This window comes from Carassius auratus, chromosome 24 (genome assembly GCF_003368295.1).
Source record: "Carassius auratus strain Wakin chromosome 24, ASM336829v1, whole genome shotgun sequence".
Taxonomy (NCBI): Eukaryota; Metazoa; Chordata; class Actinopteri; order Cypriniformes; family Cyprinidae; genus Carassius; species Carassius auratus.
The window spans coordinates 2,285,673-2,304,995 of record NC_039266.1 but is presented as its reverse complement, the minus strand read 5'-3'; the positions used below and the strand labels follow the sequence as shown (position 1 = coordinate 2,304,995).

The 19,323-nt window shown below is 36.9% G+C and overlaps 1 protein-coding gene across 2 annotated transcripts in view; it reads right to left on the bottom strand.

Annotated features, from left to right (window-relative positions):
- Window positions 1-1,524: 1,524 nt before the first annotated feature.
- LOC113041992 (netrin-3-like) overlaps window positions 1,525-19,323 on the bottom strand; it is a 31,832-nt gene continuing 14,033 nt past the window's right edge. For both annotated transcript variants that reach the window (XM_026200590.1, XM_026200591.1), the window contains 5 exons: window positions 13,550-13,738; window positions 8,330-8,479; window positions 6,953-7,006; window positions 6,240-6,314; window positions 1,525-6,094 (listed from right to left, as the gene is read on the bottom strand). In XM_026200590.1, the coding sequence (XP_026056375.1) occupies window positions 5,760-6,094; window positions 6,240-6,314; window positions 6,953-7,006; window positions 8,330-8,479; window positions 13,550-13,738 (803 nt within the window). In that variant the 3' untranslated portion in view covers window positions 1,525-5,759. The remainder of the gene's footprint in view (window positions 6,095-6,239; window positions 6,315-6,952; window positions 7,007-8,329; window positions 8,480-13,549; window positions 13,739-19,323) is intronic.

Here is a 19,323-nt window from a genome sequence, read left to right as displayed (position 1 = left end):
CTGTACACTCTTCAAAAGAAAGACTCCAAGAAGATTTGCATTTCCTCAAGGAAATAGCATTGCATGCAGGGTACAAAAAAAAAAGAACAGTGTTAAAGTTTTAAGCTTTAGGTTTTGGTTCTGCACAAATGAAAGGACAGCGTCAGAGCGACCTCAGGCCTGAAACATGCTCTACACAACTAAAAAAAAAGAAAATTGTAATCTTCCAAATAAAATGTAGCAACCCAAGAACCACAGCCAAAATGGCTCTTGATTATATGACTCAGGTCTGAACCTAAAGAGATCCTTTGAAGAACATTTATTTTTAAGAGTTTAGCATCCTCATGAAGCTTGCTGTTCCTTAACGAGTCCTTCTGAGTCATTCATTAGTCATCAGCTGGTTGCTGAAACACACAGGAAGTGTCAGATGAGTTTCCTCTGGTGTAAAGGCAGAGCGGCGTGTGTGTGTGTGTGTGTGTGTGTGTTGTGTGAGTGCTTAGCCAATCTAAGCAGACTCATTCTCTAAGATCAACAGCACAAACACCTGAGAAAACACAGTAATAGCACCTAAATTCTCCAAACTCCCTGTACGCTCTCGTGTATAAATATTAAGAAACGTCAGTGTAATGTATACAGCCCGACAGAAACCTGCTAGTGTTTACACACATTTGAACCTGTATATGATTAAACTGCTTCAACATGAAACATGAAAACTCCTGGAAAACCTGGTCAAATAATATCTTACATCTGTAATGGTTTGATTTGGATTTGATTTGAAACTCATCAGAACAAAAATAAAGACAGTAGCATGAGCTGATCTTAAGTTTGAGAGTATTTAACAACGGCTGCCATTGGTTTTCTTCATCTTCGTGAAGTGCAGTTCTTTCTAATTGACTCTGAATGGAATCTGCGAGCTTCATTTCTTTCTCACATGTGCTTTTTATTATTCTAAATCTGCTTTGACCCTGCAAACCATGTCGGAAAGTTACCAAAAATCACTCACTCTGGTTTTAGAGAACATACACATGCACAAACACACAAGCTTGGAGTTGTTTGTAGAATGTGAATCTTTTCTTTCTTGTGGTTCTTTCGGCAGCTTTATATGATTCACTCACAGTTCTACTGGACTTTGGATTGGTTGGTTATGAAGGACAGAAATCATCTGGAAAGCAAAGCCCTTGTTTATCCATATATGTGCAAAATTCAGAACTAAATGGTGAATTGAAGTTGAAATGGCCACCAAATGAATTGGAAAGATGGGGAAAGGAATTTACTGAATTCCAATACAACCAAATGCAACATAGGATGAATGCAGTGTCACTTTAAATAAAAGCATCTGCCAAATGCATGGATGTAGAACTAAATATACATTTCTATAGGTGGCATTTCAAACCTATTACGATACCTTACCTTACATACATACATTTTATATGGAAAAGATGGCCTACCTTTTATTGTGGCGTTGCATATTTGATTAGATTTCATATGTCAATTTAAGTGATACAGAACTAATCACAGCTGATAAATTCCAGGACAAAATTGTACATCAACTAATAATTTATTTGTATATTTGATTAATTCAGTGGTCATTGCAGTTACAGAGACAGCAAATAAAACAGGTGATGAGAAGGAGAGAAACTCTCTCTGTACGTCAGAAGAGGAATGTTCCTCATGCAGAAACACATAAAGTTCATCAAACTGCACATTTACTCATGTACATGTTCATACACACACACATACACACCTCACATTCAGACTAATGGAAGTGAATACACACAAATACTCATTTATACACAGATATGTCAAAATATAAAGTTGTGTGCAAATGTCTGTGGCTGAATTCAACGTCCTCTGCCATATTGATGCTAGTTTTCGAGCTGTTTATCTGCTGCGTTTCTTAAAAGCTAATTTCACACATGCCCAGTTGGGATGCCAATGCAAGACTGAATCACCCGGACATGAATTGTGGCAATGGTGCCCAAACTTTTGCACACAAACTATAAACACATATACATTCGCACAAGCAGTAACAGACAGAGCAACTTCTGCACGTCTGCCGATTCCCTCCAGAAACACAATTCAGTCTTTCTCTAATTCTTCATTTACTTAATGACATCAGGGTCATTAGAAGCAGTAATCTACACCGCTCTTGCGGCGAGAAAGCTTTCATATGTTTATAGTCTCTAATCCAAACCCCTTCCAGGAGTAAAACGAAAATGGAAATTGCTGTGGAAATGACATTTCCTTCGTCAAGGCATCTCTGCAAACTAGGCTAAGTTCAGGATGGCATACTAGTTTCTACTCTAGCATTTGTTATACCTGTTTCATCCCTCGGGTTAGTCGATTCTGCTTGTGTTATTCCGATTTGTCACTTTGGATAAAGAAAAAAACACATACACAGCATTCTGTCAAATACAGTGTACTGTGTTCTCACATGACATCATTATGCGAAGGCTGTCCTGTTGTCATCTTGGTTGTTTTGAATTTTTAACCCAATGTCTGTTGTATTATATTACCTGTGCATAATATGTCACTGCATTGCATTGTGGGATACATTGTTACACATACAATGTGATATTATCACACTGCTTACTGCTGATTTTTGAACGAAATGTGTGAAGCAGTTTTTAGCATAAATAATGAATAATATTATAGTTCGGTAATAGTATTCCAATCTGTACATATCCCTAGTCCAAGTATTTGAAAAGTACTTTTATTGTGTGGAATTAAAAATAAGTAGCTAAAGTGTGTATATACTGATGAATTTGTCCCGTCACTAGCACTCAGTGGACAGCACATACTGAAGTCAGTGTGCATCATGATGTGTGAGAGAGTTTACTGTAGTGAATCTATGGATGCTTGTATTAACAGTTTAACACTAGTTCAGTTAACTCGTCTGTTAGTTTAACATTGGCATAAAGAGAACGATCAACATTGACTATCAACATAAAATAGTAAAACAATTTTAAAAATCCTGTTATCCTAACAATAAACATTTATTTATTCATTCATCTCTCTCTCAGAAAATGAGACTTGTTTGATGGGTGGAACCAGGCGGTGTTTTTTACCAATAAAAAGGACTGTTTACTTCTTAATGCAGCAAAGACAGAGTAAACCAAAGTTTTTGCATTAAAATTCATCTCAACATGATCAGAATGAATCTATATCTACTAGTTATTGCTTCACTGTGATTTCCTCTGTAATATTACTGACACAGGAGACAATATCGTACTGTACATCATACAATGCAGATACATTGAGGTCCGAAAGTTTAAAAGATTCAATTCTGGCATTTTTATTTAATGCTAGAAATAAACAAAGGATTGGAAAAAAAAAAACATAAAAAGCCAAGTTGTGATGAAAAATGTAGAAGGGATATTTAAAATTAAAAAATGGCACTACTTCTAGTATGAAATATATGTGGGCATTATCAGTCAAATCATGCTGGAGAACATGATCTCGGTTGTTCAAGTCAGCTGCTGCATAGAGACACACCAAATATCATTAAAGTGTGAAAATGCAATGCAAACTAATGCATTTGCAACTAACAAACACAATGCAAACTAATGCATTTGTAAATAGAAAAAAAAAAGAAAAAGAAAAAAAAAGTATGTTTATGTGTGACCCTGGACCACAAAACCAGTCATAAGGGTACATTTTTCTAAATTGAGATTCATACATCATCTTACAAGCTGAATAAATAATTTTTCAGTTGATGCATTGTTTGTTAGGATATAATAATATTTGGCTGAGATACAACAACAATTCTAAATACTGAGAAAACCGCCTTTGAAGTTGTTCAAATTAAGTCTTTAGCAATTCTAATCAAAAATGACTTTCTTATATATTTACTGTAGGAAATTTGGGACATAAAACAAAAAGCAATAATTTTGACCCATACAATGTATTTTTGGCTATTGCTACAAATATACCCCAGAGACTCAAGACTGCTTTTGTGCTCCAGGGTCACATGTGTTTTCATACACATCATTATTTTCATCTTTGTCTTGTCTTTTATAATGGACAGACGGCAGATAAAAACACAGATATTCAGTAGTAGAAGAGAGAGAGAAACATTAGGACAGAGCATTAGCCCTGAAAGGTGCTCTACACAAGCATGCAAACACTCTCAATTTCACATGTCATTAGATTCAGTAATGCAGCAGAATGTAATTCATGAAGCTATACTCATCACTGCCACAAGGGGAGCTATGATGCTTTAGCATCAACACAGGTAAGTAAACACACACTGCACAACTTTTGCCCAGATCTTTTCTCCAATTTACAGTCTGAATGAGTTGATCAGAGGCTTTGGGCAGTCTACATTTTTTAGTTTCAGATTATGAATTCATTTTTTAAAGGAGATGAAACATATTTGATATTTATGAGGCGAGTCTGAACACATATTGTGTGGTGTATTCAATCTTAAGCTAGATCATGTTAGATATTTTTATTTCTAGTGACCTGAACATGACACAACTGGTTGTAGTTCAACCAAAAATGGAAATTCTGTTATCACTGACTCACCCTCAAGTAATTCAAACCTGTCCGACTTTTTTTTTTTCTGAAGAAGAATGAAAGAAGATATTTTAAAGAATGTTGGGGACAGCTGGTAGCCAAACCGTTTCGGTTCCCACTGACTTCTATTGCAATGTTCATCCATCCAATGGAAATCAATGGGAACCACAACGTTTTGGATACCAACTTCATTGAAAACAGCCTTTGTTTGTGGACCACAGAAGAAATATGGGTATTTTTGATTCTTGGGTGAACTATTCCTTTAAAAAAAGATACCAAAAGTCTTCTAAAGCCATAAGAAGCTGTTAAAAAGCCATTATTAACTAATAATCTTCTCTCAATTGTGCTTGTATTTAACTCAGTCTCTAAATGGATTTCTTTGACAGTGCTTTTTTGTCATCTTGTGGTGCTTTACAGCCTGTTTTTATATGGAAAAGAGGGAAATTTTCCTCTTGCGTTCCACAGAATAGAATAACACACTATGGGTTTGGAACAACATGAGAGCGAGTAAAATGATGACAAAATATTCATTTTGGTTAAATTTTGGGTGAACTATCCCTTTAATGACAGACATTTGTTCCTGCCACAGTAACTCAAAAAAGCATGTTAAAAATGCACAGTGAAACTATGTTTGCCAGGCATTCGTGCATTTGCATACTTGCGCTTGAGTATGTTTCTGTCTGCTAACAGACATTCGCTCTGTTCTGCACTAGATCCTTCTGTATCAAAGTACACACATCCACACGTACGACACACAACCCACAGATACGAGCGCTCTTAATAAGCTCTTCAAAAGTGAAATGATCCAGGCCGATGATGATGACGAAGATGATGGAGATTTTGAGGTTTTCAGCACTGAAGCGAGCAGCATGTGGTGAACACCAGTGTGACCATCTGATGAAGGCCACAAAGACTAGAACCGAACCAGATGCGGACAGAACCGTTCCCCTGATTTGTAATTTGAGGACACATTTCATATTTGATTGATTAAATTGTGGCTTGGAGAGGAAATGGAATCAGTCCGTGTGCAGCTCAGTCGAACTACAGCATGTGTGTCTGTGTGTTTGTGTGTGTGAGAGAGAGAGAGAGAGATTCAGTGGTGTGTGTGATTAGAAACAGTCTTTTTAACGGTCCCTTTAGAAGGCTGACCAACAGGACGATGTCAACTAACACACTGGAAACGACGATACGTAGAGTTCGCTCTCTCAGTCTCCTGCGTATGCTGGACAGTGGTCAATAATAAAGAGTTCCCTGCCATCCCATCATGCTTTGCTGCACTTGCCTTTCTTCTCCTTGCGCTGGAACTTGCGCAGTCGTCGAGTCCAAATGTCCCTCCACTGAATGACCAGGCTGTTTTTGTCGGCCAGGAGTCCCGGGTGTTCGGGGCTCGCGGTGCCCTCGCTCGTGCCCAGGATGAGGAAGCGTTTGCCCATGTGTATCCGCGGACATTTGCAGGCCAGATCCTTCATATGGACCCACAGCACGTGATCGCCTCTCTTCAGCGGTTCTCCGCGGCTCTTGTACACAGACACCAGGCTGACCGAAAATTTGGCCCAATCTCCGACGGTCTCCATGTCCAACACACTGACCTGGACAGCTACACACACACACACACACACACACATTACACATGAAGACATTACACCAGATACGATTAATGCTTGATTTTGCATTAGATCACAACAAATGCTTCTTAAATATAAAGGGACTAAAAGGAGAGAACAGAATGAGAGATAAAGTACCGTAGTCCTTTTTGCAGTATTTCTTCATGTTTATCTTGAGATTTCCCTTCAGTGGTTTACAGTACGAGTCACAATCTAGAAACACAGAAACATTTTAATTAAAATTCTATTAGAATTAAAATGCACTGTGCACTGTTCACCCATCCATCCATCCATCTATCCATCTGTTCTCCCATCTATCTATCCTTCCATCCATCCCCCCATCCATCTATTCGCCTGTCCTTCTATCCATCCATCCATCTGTCCGTCCATCCATCTATCTATCCATCCATCCATTCATCCGTGTGTCACCAGAATGGATGCTGGTGAACTAGCATGCAACTAGTAAGTTGGTTTACCAAGGACCACTTGCTGGTTAAGCTAGTTAGGAAGCCTTTCCTGGTGTTTACAACGGAGTATTGTGAGTGTTTGCAATAGTTGGCATGATTCCACTGTGTGTGTGTGTGTGTGTGTGTGTGTAGGGCTCATGTGGCACACTGTGTGAAGTGTTCATTGACCCAGAAGGGCTGTTGAAAACACACACAATTCCTTCACTTCTCTACTTTCACACACCCCTGATTCATTTTCACTCATGACAAGGACAGATTGCGAGTTCTCCGCCCCTTTTCCAGCAGTGATACAGAGCGAAACGCCTCACAAAAGTGAGAGGTACTTCCTCTGTCTGTCTCTAAACTCTGTCCTGAATGTGTGTGTGTGTGTGTGTGTGCGCAAACCTGCAGGCTCCTCTGTAGTGCTGATCACAGCCGTTGGCTTTATCACAGGGATTTCTGAAAGACATGTATAGGATGATGTCATTGTGCATTCCTGTAGCTCAAACAGAAGATTTGACACTAAAGGTCATGGGATTGATACAATGTAAGCCACTTGGATAAAAGCATGAACCCAAATCTAAAGTGCAGGTGTGGAGAAAGTGTTTGAGTAACAGACAGTGATAAACACACCTGCTGCCTTACTATGTGTGATAGCCAACTATATATTCACTTATCTACAATTTGAAAACAAAATTGTCCCTAAAAGTTCTTCACATACATCAGTGTCCCAACCAGACATGATGCAATTAGTTTCCAGACAAAGCAGCTCAACCAATCAGATATGTGATTGTGGATTTCACTCAAGACGAGGATACCAAGAATAAAAGTGCCTACTTGTTTATAGTTTGAGGACAAAAAAAGTGTGTGTGTGTGTGTGTGTATTTGTGTGTGTGTGTGTGTGTGTGTGTGTGTGTGTGTGTGTGTGTATATATATATATATATATATATATAAAAGAGACAAATCTGACAAAACATTCCTTTGGGGAGATTCTGAATCAGAACAACTATCATTATACGTATATGAAATATTTTTTCATATTTTATAACATTGGTAAAGTTATCCGAACTATGAAACAACCAAAAAAAGACAAAGACAAAACAGAAAAATAAAAATGAATTTAAAATTAAGTTAAAATAAATTACATTAAATAAAATAAATATAATTTCCATGAATTCACATTTGCTTCATGTCTCAGTGCCGTTTGCAGTTTTGTCTTGCATGTGAACGCTCAAAAACCATAAAAACTATTTTCATTAAAAAAAACATTTCAGTAAAAAATAAACATTAACTGAAATAAAATTATAACAAACATTCTCTTTTTAATCTTAGTTTAACTAAAAAAACTATATATACCTATATATATATATATAACTATATATATATATATATATATATAGTTATATATATATATATATATATATATATATATATATATATATATATATATTATATATATATATATATATAATATATTAAAATGAAATGAAATTGATCAAAATAAAATGAAAACAAAATCTAAAAACAACTACATATAAAAATATACAAAAAAACTATAACACTCCATGACATAAAATAATACATCATTACCTTGGGCCTCCTGATTCTTAAAAATAAAACATAAACAAAGTGAATAATGCTTTTTATTTTTTGTAATGCAAAACTTTTCTGTTAGGTTTGGGTGTCATTTTTGGTTAATTTTAGTCCTTGTTTTTATAAAAACAATATAAGTTTATAATACATATTCATGTAGACAGTAGACAAATGTGTTTGCCACTCACTAATGCACGGGGCGACGGGCGATCGGCTCTGCTGATACCCTTTAGCACAGCGGTTGCATGTTATACCAGTCACCCCGTCTTTACACGGGCACTGACCCGTCGTCTGGTTACACGTTTTACCTGCAGCTCCCACCGGATGGCAGTCACATGCTGGAGAGAGAGAGAGAGAGAGAGAGAGAGATGATCAGCTCTGGCACAGGGGCAAAAGGGAAGTCCAAATAATGGCCTTAGTCCCCGTCTGGACCCGTAAACATTGCCATGACACTCAATTTGTTACACACTTCCCGTAACCACACACACACACACACACACACACACACACACACACTGCTATATCTCATTTAAAGTCAGATGGCTCAATATTATATTAAATTAGGGGCTGTGTTACAGGAATTACACATAGTAACCGAAGTCTCCGACAACAACAAACAAAGAGTCACAGCATGGAAAACAGGTTTCATGTTCTGTGAGACAAACTCGAACACTCAAAACATTATACTGAAAATATGGTTCAGAAAACATCATGTTATGATGCCAAGACCAAGAGCTACTTACACTTCTAGATTGTGCATATCTAATTATTCTTTAATATGACTATTTTGCATGCTTTATAATAATAGTAACCTTATCCAAACTATGACATGACAAAAAAAAGTATGGGAATCACAAATCGTGACAAATAAAATAAAATAATTTGTATTATGAAATAAAATGTTAAGTTATTTTTAATTTAAAAAAAAATTAATAATAAAATGAAACTACATTATTAATAATTTATATAATTTAAAATAGATTCATGTTTCATTACAGTTTGCATGTGAAGACTCCAAATGAACTTAATATTGTGGCTAAAGTTCGAATTGCGAGATATGAACTTGGAATTCTGAGAAAAAAAGTCAGAAAGGCGAAATATAAACTCACAATTGTGAGAAATAAAATCTGAATTGCGATATTTAAACAATTCTAAGATATAAGTTCACAACTCTGAGAAATAAAGTCTGAAGTCTGAACCATTTTCTGAATTTGTTAACAGTGTGAACGGAAAGCTAACTGAAGTGATCCAGAGCCAAGTTCACTTCCAGGTATAGTGTGAATACAAAGAAATAAGGTCCACTTATAAAGGTTTAGGCATGTTTAATGTCTTATTTTCATTCGTACACCACTTAGAAAATATTATACATTTTTAACAAGTGTCTGAGTGAGTTTTTATTTTATATTTCCTGTTTACATTTTAGTTATGTTTGTAGTAGTTTTTATTTAAGTTTTAGATTTTTTTTAGTTAAACTAAATGAAAATAAGAAATGTTCAAATAAATAGGGATTTTTTTATTTTATATATACAATATTATATTTGATTCATCGATAACGGTGGATTTTGGGCAAAAAAAAGTGGACAGTTTTCTAATTAGAATGATGGTTTTGTGTTTATTAGTGATAACTATTCTAGTGTTTAAGCACGTGCCTACATGTGTATGTGCACTGATGCGAAAATGTGTGTTTCCTCTCTGTGTTGAGACTCTCAAAACACACACACACACACACACACACACACACACACAAACAGATAAGGTCTGAACAGCTGTGGCAGCTGCAGGTGAAGCTGGACGCTCCGGAGATCGAGCTGTGACTTCATCTGTGTGTGTGTGTGTGTGTGTGTGTGTGTGTGTGTGTGTGTAGGTGGAATTTAAGGAATTCTCAGGTGCTGTATCACAGTAACGCTGATAAGGGTCTCAGCGCTCAACATGGGCGTTATCAAATTAACACTGACAGCACCACAAAAGAGTTCGTGATTGACGCACATACACACGTTGTTCATTCAGTCTAAATACTAATGTCATACCAAAGAGTTTCAGAAGCCACACACTCTTGTGCAAGAGCAGCACTGGTTCTTGTTACCACACACTCAACCACACGCTCTTGGGTTCATTTCAAACCAGCAGAGAGCAGCAGAAACAACTAGACTTTTAATTTATGAAGCAAATTTCAGACGCTAAGGTGCTCTGCTTTTTCTGGATTCCGTTTGAATTTTCCTGCACTTTGTCTTGATGTTAGCAATTACATTTTAGCATTAGAATTTAACAACAATTTTATTAAAGTTGAAAAAAATAAAATTTTGAGGGCCCTAAGAAATCAGATTTACTTTCTAAAAATTCTGACTTTTCTGTTTTATTTTTTAACGGTTTAATGTTTATTAATTTAATTTTAGTGTTACATTTTAACAACAGTTTATTGAAAGAGGAATAAAACTGACTTTTTAGGGGCCTACTTTTATTATTTTCCCCAAATTCTGTGTTTTCAATTAAATTTTCTGGACAACATTTTAATGATTTACTTAACTATTAACGATCAAAAAGGATGTCGGATCAATCCATACGACTTGAACCATTCATGAGCATTTTCGCTACTTTTTTTCTGAAATAAATATTTCTGATTTAATACTTATTTATTATCAAAAATTGTGGTAAAAAAAAAACATTCAAACAAACAGCTTAACCAGTCCCCTAAAATGTAATCAAAATAAAATATACAATTAAGACTTGAAAATAAATATACATTTTATTTTTGTCAAACTGGTAACACATGCTGCAAAAAATAACAGTTTTATGAAGACTGTGTGTATATGACAAACTATGCTGCTCTAACACAGATATACACGTTTAATATTTAAATAGCAGTTTTTTGAGCTGTAATATTCACAGACACAAGTCCATATTTCAATTTGTTTAAATTTACACCCATTGTTTTGATTTATTTATACAACATTTGCCAAATTCAGTTATATTCTGTAATATACTGTAAATGTTATTTTTATGACTGGATTCCATTATTCCATTCTTGTTTTCCACATCCCTGAATCCATAGGGCTCTATATCATTAATAATAATGATATTTTATAAACACACACACACACACACACACACACACTTTATCACTGTTAAATATTGCACATTTAAACCTTATCACTGATCCAGGTGAATAAATTTCGACTCTTGGCACAGAAATCGCACAGTTTTCCAGCAGCCACAAAAGCAGAATTACTGATTGATAGTTCTGTAGGAAGCAGACGTTTTACGCTGCTCGCAATTTAACTTACAGAAACCCCTTTACTTATGGATTGACTTTTCCTTCCAGGAATTCTCGACTTACAAGACATCTTTTATCCAAACACTTCAATTTTTCTCAAACTCTGATGTGTGTTTGCTTTGGCCGGAGTGATGGCAGCAGATATATGAGCTTCATGTACAGCCTGCTCCCAGTGCACACCGGCCCTGCTCTGGTTTTATTGAACTCTATTCTATTTTTAGATCTTAATTTATATACATGTGTGTGCTACTGATTTTATGTTGGAGCTTTCAACCTGGAAAACACAGTGCATAAAACATTTGACGCACATAAATACATTTTTCACCCATAAATAAAGAGCTATCCATAAAAATGACTGAAACACAGTCAAAAAATAAAGACGAGTGACTCTTATGTAGCAATAAAATCATGTCTAAACACATCCAGTCTGCAGTTTTCAAGGTCTGAAATAAAATAAAATAAAATAAGTGTTAAAAATCTAATCCAGGATTTCACAAACTCTTTTATCAGCCGAACCTCTTTGACTTCGACTCTCTTACATATTTACTCAGTCAATATTTCAGTAAAATGATCAACACATTTGCATGTTCACGGTTCTCTGGTATCAGTTAACGGTCAAATGGCTTTCATGTAAACAAATAAAATATCTGATAGTTGATTGTTTTTATTTTCTGTATTATAAATATTTGTTTTATGTTAGTGATACATTTTTATGATTTAATTCTTTATTAGCCTTTCATAAACTCATGAACACACTACCTGAACAACTCTGCCCAAAAATAATACATAAATGTACTTATTATCCAAAAATCGCCATGTTGCTCAATACCATCATTTATAGAGGCTTGTGTAAGTACTTTAAACAGCTGTAAGTGATTTTTTGGAACACAACACATAACATGTCGCTGTAACTTGACAGATGGCCTCAGAAATCACACTTGAATTTCAAAGTTCTTCAAATTATTTGTATACTTGTCTCTGTGGCAGCTCTCGGTTCTATAAACAGCAAAAAAATGACCTGACAGCGGCCCATTACACGTTAACTAATAAGAAACATTGTCCTGTTTATTTGAGCGTTCCCAAATTGTTTGGGATGGGACTTCCTGTCTTTATAGTGGAAGGGAAAATCTGTTTGGAAACAGTCATAAATTTTGTAATTCAGCATGCTGCCACTAGGGGCACTGAATGTCACAGCTGAGGCTGACCTTGCAAACACTTTGAAGTAATTAAACACAATTTTGACTTACTGGAGTTTAGAGGTGAAAAAATGTAAACAAAAATAGATTTTTGAAGATAAAGAAAAATATTTATGAATGCATGTGTCTGCAACTGAATAAAAAAAGGCGACTTTTATATTACAACTCGTCAGAATTACAGGATATAAAATCGTAATTGCATGTTATAAAGTCAGAATTGTGAGATATAAATTCATATATATTCATATTTATTCAGATATATACTTATAGAGTTTAGTTTCTCGCAAATGCAACTGTATTTCTCAGAATTGTGACTTTATATCTTAGAATTGTAAGTTTAAAACTCGCAATTCAGATATTGCGACTTTATTTCTCACAATTGTGAGATTATATATTTCACCTTTTTGACTTTTTTCTCAGAATTCTAGGTTCATTTCTCGCACGCAATTCGAACTTTGTTTTGTAATTGTGAGTTTATATCTCACAATGGGGACTATTTCTCAGAATTCCGAGTTTATATCTCACCATTGGAATTCTGCCTTTTTTCCACAGAATTAGGAGTTTATATCCCGCATTTCAAACGTTTTTCTCTCAATTCCAAGTTTATATCTCGCCATTGGGAATTCTGCCTTTTTTCCCAGAATTGCAAGTCTATAGCTATCCTGCAATAAAAAAAATTCTCACAATTGCGAGTTTATATCTCACAATGGGGACTATTTCTCAGAATTCCGAGTTTATATCTCGCTACTGGCCACTCTGACCTTTTTTCTCAGAATTAGAGTTTATATTTCGCAATTAGAACTTTGTTTTGCAAATGCAAGTTTATATTTCACAATGGTGACTATCACCAAATTCTGATTTCAACTCCAGATTTGCGGAAACAGGCTTCCATAAATATCTTCACTATAGACTGAAAAGTGAAAGAATGAAGAGTGTCGTACCTTTGCAGGCTCTGCGGTGTGTGATGGGTTTGCCCATATCTCTGTAGAATCCCTCTTTGCAGTAATGGCAATGGCGTCCTGCGGTATTGTGTCTGCAATTCATACACACTCCTCCACTCTTACGGCCCGACAGCTTATACAACTCCATGTTAAAGCGACAGCGCCGCGCGTGCAGGTTACAATTGCAAGCTATAAAGAAAGACAGGGTGAACATGTCATTGATGGAAGTTACATATCACACATATGTGCATATGGTGTTTTCTCAAAAAGATGATTGCTTGAGACATACAATATAATTAAAAGGATTTTACAGTCTGCAGGAGAAGCTTTAGATCCCTACAAATTTTTGTTTGCATTTTATCTCTTTTTTCTGGTGAAACTACAAAGCAAAAAAATAATGAATCATTAAACATGAAACTCAAGAATTCTATTAAGACAAAAAAGGCCATATATCTACACGTGTATATATATATATATATATATATATATATATATATATATATATATATATATATATACACTTATATATTTATACAGTATATAAAAAATTCCTTTAAATATTCAAATATTTGCTCTAAAAGGCTTTATCTTTTTCATTTTATGATTTTAAATTCCTACCTGTTCCATTTCAGTGTTTGACTTTGTCCATGTTTGTGTATGTGTGTGTGTTATTACAGGACCAATTTGTATGGAATTCTGTGGTTAATGAAACCTGCTTGGGCCATTCCCTCACACACACCATCTGCTGCTCTGTGTGTGTGTGTGCGTGTGTGTGTGTGTGTGTGTGTGTGTGTGTGTGATGAAAAGGGGGTGCAGTTTCAGGGGGTTTCTGGGTTAAAGTCAACAGGGTGAGATTACAGCAAATTCAACTCGATAAACGTCTGCAGGCGATGTGTGTGTGCGCGAGCGCTGTAAGGGTGTGTGCATTTCTCCAAATGAAATTCCAAAAGCGTGACAAAAAGAGCACACATATTCACACCCAAATTAAGTGCTACGCAGTCTCACACACGCACAAGACAGAGACAGAATTATTAAAGCATACGGTCTAAATATGAGCACTTTCTAGGGTGTTTCCAGATGGGCTCTGATTTGAGCGGAAAGGCTTTAGAATCGAGCGCAGGTTGGCTGATATCTCCCAGCTCTACGTTTGTGCCTTGAGCGTGGTACTTAATCTAAAGTTGTTCCAAGGGTCTTTCTCAATGGCACCCTTCCTCTATTACAAGAGCTTTCCAAACACAGCTGAAAGCACTCAAACCTATTAACCTGAGGTTAGAGCAAACCCAGAGCTCCAAATTCATTTATGTAGAGCAGAAACTTTAGTTTGATGGAGCGTGCACTACAGGTATGCACAGAACTACACCCAAAAACACATTTCTTTAAACCCCATACATCTTACAGTTAATGTTGTGATAAATTTGAACACAGACATGTTTAACTCTACATGATGTCTAAATTAATATGATTAATTAACTGTACAAACTAGCCATAATTAAACTAATATTGCTGTACAATTAAGCAATATAAAAATACTAACTGCTGTTACTAATTGCGGCTCCCCACTAACTTTCAAAATACCAATGGGGATCATAAACTGATTGGATACCCACATTCTTCAAAGTATCTTATTTTGTGTTGTAAAGATGAAATACAATTATACAGGTTTGGAACAACTTGATGGTGAATAAATTACAGAATTTAAGAGGGAGGTGGGGATAAATTATGTTTTTAAGATTACGTGTTTCTTTAAATTACTAACCTGAAGTATGAGAAAAAGTGATGGTGATGCTTGTCTTAGTGAACGCTACTAATAAAAAACACCAATAACACCTTCCACAGAACATCACCTGTGCGTTTTAACACACATATGTTTTATCAACTAGGAATAACAGCACATTTAAAATTCCATCCCTGGTTTTATGTGAGCATAAATATCAGAACATTTGGCTCACAGGTGTTTCTAATTGATTAGGCGTTTCCTGTTGCGTAGATTGTTCACACATGAAAGAGTCGTGAAGTCTCACGTCTCCGGTCAAATCTTTTGTTTTCAGCTTGTGAGAGAAAAGCGAGTGTTTTTAGATTCCAAAAGAATTAGGAAAATTGGGAAAAGTCATAACAGAAGAGTTGGGTGTAGTCAAAACAGCAGTTTGGCAGTGAAGCTGCTTTGAAACTGTAGCTGGTCGAGCTACAAGCAACTCATAATTTAAATTACAAACAAGCTACTAGAAAACAAATGGCTAACTACTCAGTATAGCCAAATGTTTTTTTTTTGTGTGTGTGTGTTTTTTTTTTTTTTTTTTTTGCACACACAACAGTATTTTGTTGCACAAAAACAATGAGAATCTCTATTAGGGTAAGAGCATACACAAATACATTTACATTTTGTGTAATGTGTAAAATGTATTCAACATGAATTAGTAAATCTTTTAATCGGTTAATTCGAATGATTATCTGAGCAAGTGTTCATGTTCTTCAAGTGGTTTGCAAAAAGTGAACTGCATAAAATTTCTGAATGAACCAATTCACTAAAATCTTCCTATTGCTATATGAGAAAAAAAGGACATATCATAAAAAATAAAACAACTGTCAGTGAAATGATTAACAAGAACTCCAGAACTCTGTACAAATCCTGCCAGGTTTGTTGGCAGGCCCTTCAAAAACACAACAGGATGGTGATTCAAAACAACCAAAAAAAGAGGCAAATGTTCGATTAGTCAAGTCAATCTCGGCCCTTGGCGGACATGTTTTTAATCTTTTAAACTTCTATTCAACTAAACAGGCATTTCACTTGCTGAAGAGTGACTCACTTCGAAACTCCCAGAAACAGGCAACAGCTGGATGTTTCTTCTCTGAAGGTTTGGCACAGGACGATAGCGCAAGACTGGCGACGTTGATGAGTTACAGACACGCCGCCGCTATTTCATGCTGGAGATCTCTGACTAAATGCTACATTTTATAAGCTTTATATTTGTTTTGAAATGTCACGATACTTATGCTAACATAAAACGGAGTAATAGGGCGCTGAGAGTGCTTTTATTTATTAATTTACTTAATTGCTTACATGTGTTTAGACAAGCAAAACCTAAAAGGTGGCATTTAGCATTTTTAGTTTACAGGCATCTTTCAGACTGTTTAGAAACTGCTGGAGTGAACAGGAAATATAGAAATCCAGTCCCGATTTCTAGATGGCTTTGGTTTTACAAGAACACGAACAATTTTTTTAACAAGTTCTTCGACAAATGTGTCCTTTGAATTGTAGCACGCAAAGAAACAAAATGACAAGCTAGTTACAAAACACATAATCACTGGCAGACTAACAAATAAACAGGAAGATAAACATATCTCTACAGGGTTTCTCTACAGTGTCACAGCTTTATATCATTAACGCTCTGTGTGGCGTTTTTTTTCCCTCGGAAGCAGCATGTTTTGGTTTGTGACGTATAGGAAATCCAAGGCAGTAAAAGTGGGCTTGTGTGTGTGTTTAATGAGGATATGGTTAGTACTCATACTTCCAGTGTCCTGTGCAGGTGGCCGTGACTGGCATATACAAACATACTTACACACTTTATTATATTAACCTAGCAACCGCATAGCAACTAACTAACAACCACTTAGGAATCATTAGTAACTGCATATCAAAACACTATCAAGCACTTAGAACACCCCTGAAACCGCATAGCAACTCATTACCAGCATCTCATAATACCCTGGCAGGATACACTAACTACCATTTAGAACATCTTAGAAACTGCATAGCTAACACTAACAATACTGAGCACCCCAGCAACCCCATAGCAACGTACTAACAGCCATTCAGAACACTCCAGCAACCGCATAGCAACACATTAAAGGCGGTCGCACACCGGACGAGAAGCGCTGCGTCGCGTCTCGCCACATGTAGGACAACTCGAGGTATCGCACACCGGATGCGCACATTCTATATGCGTGAGCTCAATTTCGCAGCAAGATGGGAGAGATTTAACTTCATCTATTATTATTATTTTAAATATATGATTTTAATTGATAAAAGCTGAGTTTTGAACGTTAATTAATGAAAAGAATCTGTGTTATAATAAGTCTGTTTTGTTGTATCTGTTGTCTAGGCAACTGTGCAGCCTGATTGAAAACGTAACCAAACACTTTGTAATGTTTTATTTGAATGAAACAAATGTACTGTATTTTATTTTAAGTTTCAGTTTATAACATCTGGGTTTTTTAATATAAAACTATGCAGTTGGCACTCTGTGGCGTGGCAGAAATTTGAACAGTGTTCTGAGTCGTAGCTGGGCACTGCGGACAGACGGCGAATGGCGCCGCCGGTGTGTGTACACTCATAGAGAATAATGTGTTCGAATTTTAAAGACTTGGCGCGATGCGGCGCTGCGCTTCTCGTCCGGTGTGCGACCCCCTTAACACTCACCTAGAACACCCCAGCAACAGCATAGCAACACAGTAACACTAGCCTAGAACACCCCAGCAACCGCATAGAAACACATTAACACTCACCTAGAGCACCCCAGCAACAGCATAGCAACACAATAAAACTCAACTAGAACACCCCAGCAACCGCATAGAAACACATTAACACTCACCTAGAACACCCCAACAACAGCATAGCAACACACTGACACTCACCTAGAACACCCCAGCAACAGCATAGCAACACACTTACACTCACCAAGAACACCCCAGCAACAGCGTAGCAACACACTAACACTCACCTAGAACACCCCAGCAACAGCATAGCAACACACTTACACTCACCAAGAACACCCCAGCAACTACGTAGCAACACACTAAAACTCACCTAGAACACCCCAGCAACAGTATAGCAACACACTTACACTCACCAAGAACACCCCAGCAACAGCGTAGCAACACACTAACACTCACCTAGAACACCCCAGCAACAGTATAGCAACACACTTACACTCACCTAGAACACCCCAACAACATCGTAGCAACACACTAACACTCACCTAGAGCACCCCAGCAACAGCATAGCAACACATTAACACTCACCTAGAACACCCCAACAACAGTATAGCAACACACTTACACTCACCTAGAACACCCCAACAACATCGTAGCAACACACTAACACTCACCTAGAACACCCCAACAACATCGTAGCAACACACTTACACTCACCTAGAGCACCCCAGCAACAGCATAGCAACACATTAACACTCACCTAGAACACCCAAGCAACAACAGCATAGCAACACAGTAACACTCACCTAGAGCACCCCAGCAACAGCATAGCAACACAATAAAACTCACCTAGAACACCCCAGCAACCGCATAGAAACACATTAACACTCACCTAGAACACCCCAACAACAGCATAGCAACACACTGACACTCACCTAGAACACCCCAGCAACAGCATAGCAACACACTTACACTCACCAAGAACACCCCAGCAACAGCGTAGCAACACACTAACACTCACCTAGAACACCCCAGCAACAGTATAGCAACACACTTACACTCACCTAGAACACCCCAGCAACAGTATAGCAACACACTTACACTCACCAAGAACACCCCAGCAACTACGTAGCAACACACTAAAACTCACCTAGAACACCCCAGCAACAGTATAGCAACACACTTACACTCACCTAGAACACCCCAGCAACAGTATAGCAACACACTTACACTCACCTAGAACACCCCAACAACATTGTAGCAACACACTAACACTCACCTAGAACACCCCAACAACAGCGTAGCAACACACTAACACTCACCTAGAACACCCCAGCAACAGC